At 40.0% G+C, this 8,138-nt stretch overlaps 1 protein-coding gene across 3 annotated transcripts; it reads left to right on the top strand.

The window, feature by feature from the left end:
* Window positions 1–749: 749 nt before the first annotated feature.
* LOC146572222 (uncharacterized) lies at window positions 750–7,821 on the top strand. 3 transcript variants are annotated; one of them, XM_085276256.1, is made up of 8 exons: window positions 750–1,285; window positions 2,817–2,891; window positions 3,358–3,480; window positions 3,559–3,686; window positions 4,801–4,862; window positions 5,958–6,021; window positions 6,294–6,575; window positions 6,752–7,821. In XM_085276256.1, exons 1-8 carry the CDS (start codon window positions 1,050–1,052, stop codon window positions 7,372–7,374), a joined length of 1,593 nt encoding a protein of 530 aa, XP_085132382.1. In that variant the 5' UTR covers window positions 750–1,049; the 3' UTR covers window positions 7,375–7,821. The 3 variants fall into 3 exon arrangements, with proteins under 3 accessions (XP_085132382.1, XP_085132381.1, XP_085132383.1); XM_085276255.1 differs by having other exon boundaries at window positions 3,556–3,686; window positions 6,752–7,818; XM_085276257.1 differs by having other exon boundaries at window positions 1,249–1,285; window positions 2,788–2,891; window positions 3,556–3,686; window positions 6,752–7,818.
* The last annotated feature ends 317 nt before the right edge of the window (window positions 7,822–8,138 follow it).

The raw sequence follows: 8,138 nt of genomic DNA, 5'->3' as shown, positions 1-8,138 counted from the left end.
TCAAAAGTACCGATTTGGCACCGGTATCGGATAAAACCTAAACGATACCCATCCCTAGTTAACAGAAGCTATGACTCATTAAACTTGGCAATATTTTCCCAGTCTTCTATTGTCCAACTTTGGGAAGCCTCTTTGGACTGTAGTCTCAGTTCCTGCTCTTAGCTGGCAGGACTGGCACTCATTGTGGTCTTCTGCTTCTGTAGCCCTTGTGCGTCAAGGTTCGGGGATGCTCTTCTGCATACCTTGGTTGTAATTTGTGGTTATTTTAATTACTGTTGCCTTCCCACCAGCTTGAATCAGTATGACCATTCTCCTCTGAGCTTTGACATCAACACAATAGTTTCAGTCAGAGAACTGCTGGTCACTGAATATTTTCTCTTTAGTTGACCATTCTTTGTAAACCCTAGAGATGGCTGTTTGGGAAATCACAGTAGATGAGTAGTTTTTACTGAGACCAGTATGTCTGGCCCCAACAATCTTACCAGGTTCGAAGTCACTTAAATCGCCTTTCTTCCTCATGATGTGTACATGCTTAAATGCAAGCTGTGGCGACATGATTGGCTAATTGCGTTTTATGATTATTACTTTTACAGTGCAATCACCACACAGTTATACTTTTGGGGTCTTATTGTCAGTAACAGGAATGCAATAAATATTCTGAGAACGCACACACACTTATCTACATAAATAAAACACAGACTCATTCCATATCAGCTGACCAAATTTTAAAAAAAATTCCCAGCCTCACCATCTCTGATTTGGCTTAAAACATTCCAGGATAATGATACACTTCTTATTAATAGAAAAACTGCCCAATTTTAGCTCTCTAACGTTATTAATTTGTTCACTAAATGCAAAAACAAAACTACATAACTGCATAAATTTAACATCAAATCCATGTAATTACAAAGATATTAGAACTTTAAAAAAGAAAAAAAAAACATTCATATCGCACTCGAAGAAGACGCTGATCGTGAACGCGCTCCGCTGCCCCTGTTCTCCGCGCATGCTCTCTTTAATCGCACCGTCAGGAAAAGTTTGCAAACACAATGGCTGAGGAGCAAGCTCAGACATCAAACGAAGAGCCCGTTCCTCTGTTCCTCATAACATCAAACACGGCACAGCAGAATAAGAGAAAAAAGCTCGCAGACAAAGAGCGCGTTGAGGAGGGAGTGTCAGATGAAGCCAGGATAAACATCGGAGCCGCTTTTCAGAGGTGGAGGGAGATACGGGAACTGAAAGGGTTCAAAACTGATGCAGAGTTCGCGACATTTCTGCTGGACAGGTAATAATACCCCTAAATATAATGGTAATAATAATAGCTCAGCTTCATTTCGTTTTGCTTCAGATAAAACACAACATACTGACTGAAATGACGCATATCTTGTGAGTGATGTTGCGGTGGGCTAATGCTAGCTTGTTCCCAGTACTGAGGTTTGTGATGAGCGCGTGAGTGTGAGGGGTTGTGTCAGGAAGGACATCCGGTGTGAAAAACAAAACAAAACAAAACTGCCAAATCATACATGTGGAGCTACAAGATGTGAATAAAGAGCAGCATGAGCTTTAGAAATAGGTTCACTGAGCTAAAGCTGAGTGAACCTAACCATTAATCATATGTTGATTAATGGTTTTCTTTCGTTTTTGATGTACTGCAGAATATTTTTATAAAATCCCAAGCCAGGAAAATCACCTTCATGTTTTTCTGTGTTTTATCTTCAGCTAATTTGACACAAAGGCATCTGCTGTGATGATTACACCTTTGATAAAGTCTTGCAAGTGTCAGCTTCCTTTTTATAGATACAGAAATATGTAAATGTACTGATCTGAATTATGTTTCTGACTATCTGAGGCAAAATTTCCCAGATGCAAATTGAATTGAATCGAATCGAGGATCGAATCGATTTGGGACCTTGTGAATCGGAATCGAATCGATTCTAGAAATTAGTGACGATACCCAGCCCTAATAGTCTCCTTTGCATTAAAAAAGACGACCTTCTTTCGGCTGCACCCTTTAGGGGTCGCCACAGTGGATCATCTCCCTCCATCTCACCTAAGCATCCTCTGTATGGAAATCTCATTCTTTATTATCTGTATGTTTCTGATGTAACCCTCCTTTATCTGGGCTTGGGACCGGTGTACACTGGCTTATGCACTCACGTTGTGTTTCAATAAATGGAAAAAGGAAAAAGAACATGAACATGAATCAAGTTGGAAAAACATCATGAAGTCTAAGAAAGTTTTTGAGTTGTTGACATCATACTCAAATTAATGGCACATAAATATTTCATTAACCGCAATACATTTGATTAATTGTGCAAATGTTTGTTATTCAAATAAATATTTTTCCCACACTTAATCTGTAATATGGTAATTGTTTGTAACCATAGACTGTATATCAAAGATGGATGTAAGCACATCACCCAGTGCTCTGGAACATTGCATTTTGAAGCCTCAACGTTAACGCTTTGGCCATCATTATGTAAAGCAGAATTCAAAGTACATCAACTGACCCCATTTGTGGGCATTTATCTATGCAAAGTGAAGGATTGTGGGTATCCCTCCTACACAGTTGTCCTTCCTCAGCGTGTAGTGTGACAGTGATCACCCTATGAAGAAGTAAAATGCTGAGTGATTGAAAATTTAGAACAGAGAAGAGAGAGTTTACCAGGCCTAAACGTGAGGTTATAATGTTTTTGTTTTCCATGTTATGAGTTAGCTCTTGCATACTATGCTTTTGTGCAATTATTTAAATAATTAGTAACCAGATGTAATTTTTCTGGATTTTAGTTTGACCTCCATGAATTGATTTTCTGCAGAGATGCTGACTTTGAAAAGGAAGAGCTGAGTTTCAGTGAAGCAGAAAAACCTTCTGCTCAGGTTTCAATGTCAAGGTATATGTTTTTTTTATTAATAGTATTTATTAGTTGTTTTTTTTAATTAATTATACTGTTGTCACAGATTATAATTTCTAGGTCAGACATATATGCATACCTTGTACAGTTAGATCCTGTATTGACAGACAAAGTTCAATAAAACAGTCATAATCTGAATGAATTGCAGACTTTTACGGTTTTTTAAAAAGTAGTACATTAGCAGAATTGCAGAAGTTTTTCTATACAGTCTTGTATTTTTCAAGGTCTCATATGTAATTGGACAACTTCACACTACCGTAAATGGAATGCTTATTTTTAATGAGTGAAAAGTCAACTTGTCCAAAACAAGTATGCATAAAACTGCAAAGCTATTTGTCATCCCTCAAACTTGATGATGACTTCAATTTCATCGTAATTCCCATACACACAATATTTACATCAACTTATAAGTCATTGAAATAATGTTCGTTTTCCTTCGCTGTAGTGTTGACCGTGCAGAGAACTGGGTGTGTTCTCCGGGCGAGGACAAAGATGTTTCAACATCAGAGGATGAGGATGGCGTCAGTGACAATAAGGATGAGGACTACATCCCTCCAGTATACATTCAGTAAGCCCTTCATTTAAAAGTTCAGGTTCATGAAAAGTTGTTTCATTTTTCTCACTGTCTTCCCTGTTCCTCCAGCAGTGGCAGTGCCAGTAAAACTAACATGCACTCGGATGCTCCAGAGTCTATCAGCAAAGGGGACGCTTCACATGAAACTGCAGAGCCAATGGAGCAGCTGCCAGGGGGCATGGAAAAAACGAAAGTCCAGAGTGAGGACAAAACTGGTTATCCCGCATCCATTATTTACTGCTGACTGATTTAAACACCAGCAGCAGTTGTGTGAGATTAGAAGGATTTTATATAAATGTCTCTGGGTCGGGTGCATCAACAGATCGTTATGAAGCCTGGGCTTCACTGATAACTTAGTTTTTGTTTGGACCAATTTGTAGGATAGATATTGTGTACAGCATCCACCAAACAAACCTAGTCTTACTTATACCTGCTGTTAGCATGTGAGTGCCCAGGTCATTTTGGCTGTTGCCTAGCAACCACAATGTAAATTTGTCGTTTCAAAGTTGGCAGCAACTCTGAAATAAGACAGTGAACAAAGTCAACGGAAGATCACACTGATTATGTAAATCTCTGACAACTCTGTCTTTTAACTTTAGCATAAGTGTTACTTTGACAATATGAAAAAAAGTCTGAGTTACAAGCCTTTCAAGCACGTGCAGTGGGTCAGAATTTAGCTTTTTAAGTCGCCATATCGAGATCGCCCCGTGAAGTTTTCTCAAGATCAAAAGAATATTTAACAGATCTTTAAAGGAAGGAAGTTACAGTTTCAGAGAGTCACTGGGCTGAGTGGGTGCACTGGGTCCTAGTATGCAATAAATGGGGATTATTTTCAGCTTTCTGTCATGTAATGCTGCTTCTGAATTAAAAACACTGGGGCCATGTTGGTTCAGCCTCTTTATTCACGACAGAGTTCAAGCCAGTATTTTAAAAATGTTATTGAACACTTTTACACAGGAAAGGCAAGTAGGCCTTGAGTTAATGTAACCTGACAAAGTTTTTTACATATCTTTAATTTTTCTTTTTAAAATATGTTTGCTTGAAGTATTGAGTAAAACAATATTACTATAGCAAATCGGTTTATTTAAATATGCTGTAGTTTAAAGAAGTTGTAGTTGTTAACAGCGCTGATAGTGGATTTCTCCAAAAAAAAAAAAGTTGACATGTGCTATCCTCCTGAGGTTTTCTTTGTTACGATGGCAACACATCCCCACAAGTCACTGGAGAAAAGTTAAACACCAAAGTCGTCATTATTTTCTCTGTAACTTGGTGCCTATAATGTTATGCTGATTTTTGTGTCATTTGTTCCTACAGGAAACAGGCCTCATCATCAGCTTGGAAACCAGGAAAGGAATGCTGCCAACAAACACCTTCAAGTGAGCAAATTTACACCTTATAGATTAAGACTTCTTAAACTGTTGATAGCTGTGCACCTATTTAAGGAGGCGGGGTGTGATTCAGGGCTACACAGAAAAACTACATCCATTAAAAACCTTTGCACAGCATTTTTAATGTGTCCGTTCAGAGGATGGACCTTTTTAAAGGGACCTACACTATTATCAGTGATTACAAGCTCCAAAGTTTTATTATTGGACTCTCATAGAACAGTTTGGAATGATTCATGGTTCAAAATAATCCCTGTTATTTTATACTTTAAACCGGGTACCCGGGACAGGCTTACTGAAGTCTTACCTGGATCCAGACTCAGGGTATAGGCTTGGGGACAAGCATTTGGTTGCTCAACCTGAAAAAGGATGATGTGGGTCCATCCTCTTATGGGCCCACAACTCACAGAGCAGGCCATAGGTGTTCGGTGATCTGTGGCAGTCAGAGGCGGAGGCCCTGGCTCTCTGATCCTTGGCTTACAAATCTGATACGTGGCACGTCACCTCTCTGGTGGGGAAGGAGCCGGCGCTTTTGTGAGATACCAACTAGATGTAGCCAAGCTCACCTCAGTCCATAGCTCAGGCTCTGGAACCAGTTCACAGATAGATTGGGGAGAGCTGAAAGTAAAAGCATAGGTGTCGATTTAAACTCATTTCACAATGAGTTTCCTTTGAAGACTGGCTGGGCTCTTCCTTAGAGGTAGGGCAAGGAGCTCGGTCATTCAATACTGCTACTCCTCCACATAGAAAGGAGCCAGTTAAAGTGGTTTGGGTATCTCCTAACAGGAGGAGACCCTGGAGTATTGTGCAAATATGAGAGCATGTCGGTTCAAAACCCAGATGTATCACCCAGAATGAATTGTGCCTTTCGGAAACACCCACATGTTGAAGTACCGCAACTTCAACATGCAGCGCACCACAGCGAGTAGTTCTACATGTTGAAGTTTTTGTACCAGATGCACAACCTCAAAAGGATCTGTGAGTCCTCCTGACATTGTTTGTTTTTTGGGCAAATGTGATAACCACTCCACTGTGGAGCCTTTGCTCAGGCAAATGCTGACAGTTTAAAACTTCATGTGTTCACAGTGGAAAACAAATGAAGGCCACGGAGCTGAAACACGGGAGCAAGATCATGAAGCAGCACCTACAGGTAAGTTAGACTATTTTATTTTGATGTCATATTTTTTCTTTATAAGATCCGATCCACAAGACACATAAAAATATCCTCTGCTGGCCATAAAAGATTTTTAAGGTCGCAGAAAAATCTCTTGATGTTTTGATTTTTGCATATAAGCGTGATTGAATCAGAAGAATGTTTTTATCTCTTTAATGCAGCAGTAATCTAAACAGAGTTTTGCTGCTAGTGCTCGATGCCTTCCATACTCACACTAATGTTTTGAATATTATTATTATTATTTTCAGGTATTTATTTTTGTTCAGGAGAATTTTTAGGTGCGAGTTCAGAATCCACCAGTGAGCACACCGGCCTCGCTTACAAGACCGAAGAGATAAAACCGCCGCAGGCGCTTCGCAGACCGAAGAAGATCTACAAGTGTCAGACCTGTAGTAGAGTGTTCCCTCGGTACAATGCACTGCAGCGCCACCTTGTGATTCACTCGGGAAAAAGACCTTTCAAATGCTTTATATGTGGGAGAGGATTCACCCAGAGTGGAAACCTCAAAACACACATGAAAGTTCACAGAGGTGAGAGGAACCTCCTGCTGTGCTCAGGACACTTTAACCACAAGCAGTCATGTGATTAATTCAGTTGTGCTCATGAAAGCATCTGTCGAGTTTCTCCTCTTGTGTATCACGATGTTTCTTCTTTATTTAATTGCCCATCTGTATCTATCAGTCACTGTATTTGTTCCTCCTCACAGGTGAGCTTCCAAAGTGGACCTTAGTTCAAAAGAAGAGCGAGCCTAAAGAATCGCCTGCTACAGTTCACGTGTGTGGGGAGTGTGGAATGGACTTCCCTGAGAAACATCAGCTAGAGGAACACCGTGAGACTCACAAGAAACCCTACGCATGTCCCGACTGCGGCAAGAGATTCAAACAGGAAAATGGCGTTAAAATCCACATGCGGCTCCACTCAGGAGATTCCCTTTTCTTCTGTTCCGCCTGTGGGAAACACTGCACTACGGCTAAAATGCTTAAAATACATATGCTCACTCACACCGGAGAAAAGAATTACCATTGCGATCAGTGTGGGAGGGCGTTTTCACGCTCTTCCTATCTAAAGTTGCACCTCAGAACTCACACTGGAGAGCGACCTCACCTGTGCTCGATCTGTGGTAAACGTTACTCCAGAGCAGATACTCTTAAAGCCCACCTGAGAGTTCACACTGGAGAGAACCCGTACACGTGTAAGATGTGCGGGAAGTGTTTCTATTATTATCAGGGTTATCAAGCACATGTGAAGACTCATAACAAGAAGCCCAAAAAAGCTACAAGACCTCTGGGGAGACCAAAACAACAGCTGATAGTGGTAAATAATCAATAATGGGATTTTAGAAAAATAAGAAAATATTAAATTATTTTTGTTATATAATATACCTTTAACTCTCTACAGAGAAATTTCTGAAGTGGTTGGAGAAGCAGTGTAAATGTAATGTGTTTTTTAAGCACAGTTGCTGTTATGTGACTAGAACTGTGAAGACAATAAATCCTAATAATTGTTCCTGTGTGTTTTGTAATTGTAGTCTTAACAAACTCTTAAACTTAATGTTGATTATTCCAGATATTGGAGACTTAGTGGATCTGATACAAGGATTTGCCATTAAGCCAAAAGCTTAATCCAGTGAAGCTAGAAATATCACTGTTATTTGTTTTTTGTCCTTGGAAACAATCAGCCAATCACACCTGAACGTGAGGTTAGCTTATCAATCACATTACAGCAACTTAGTGCATTTACACTTGTCAAGATGGCCTGCAGAAGATCAGATCAGGAAAGAAATGTGATTTAAGTGACTTTGAATGTTGTGTCCTTGTTGGTGCCAGACAGACTGGTCCGAATTTGTTCAGAAACTGGTCTACTGGGCTTTTCCCACACATCTAACCCTAGGGTTTACAGAGAACTGTCTGGAAATGACTAAAAAGACTAATAGTTTTACTTTGAAATTCAGATTGTAGATTGAATTTGATGGAAAGAACAAGAAACCATGGATCCATCCTGCCTTGCATGGAAGGATGGATGCTGGTGTGAGCATCATTTAAACACCACAATCTACCTACCTGAGGGGGTTCTGACCAGGTCTTGTTGACTTG

Source organism: Mchenga conophoros, linkage group LG6 (genome assembly GCF_057382185.1).
Source record: "Mchenga conophoros isolate Kocher_MC1m ecotype Shallow Benthic linkage group LG6, M_conophoros_male_GT1.1, whole genome shotgun sequence".
Classification (NCBI taxonomy): Eukaryota; Metazoa; Chordata; class Actinopteri; order Cichliformes; family Cichlidae; genus Mchenga; species Mchenga conophoros.
Note: the sequence above shows the minus strand (reverse complement) of the source record. Positions and strands in the feature narration are given on the sequence as shown.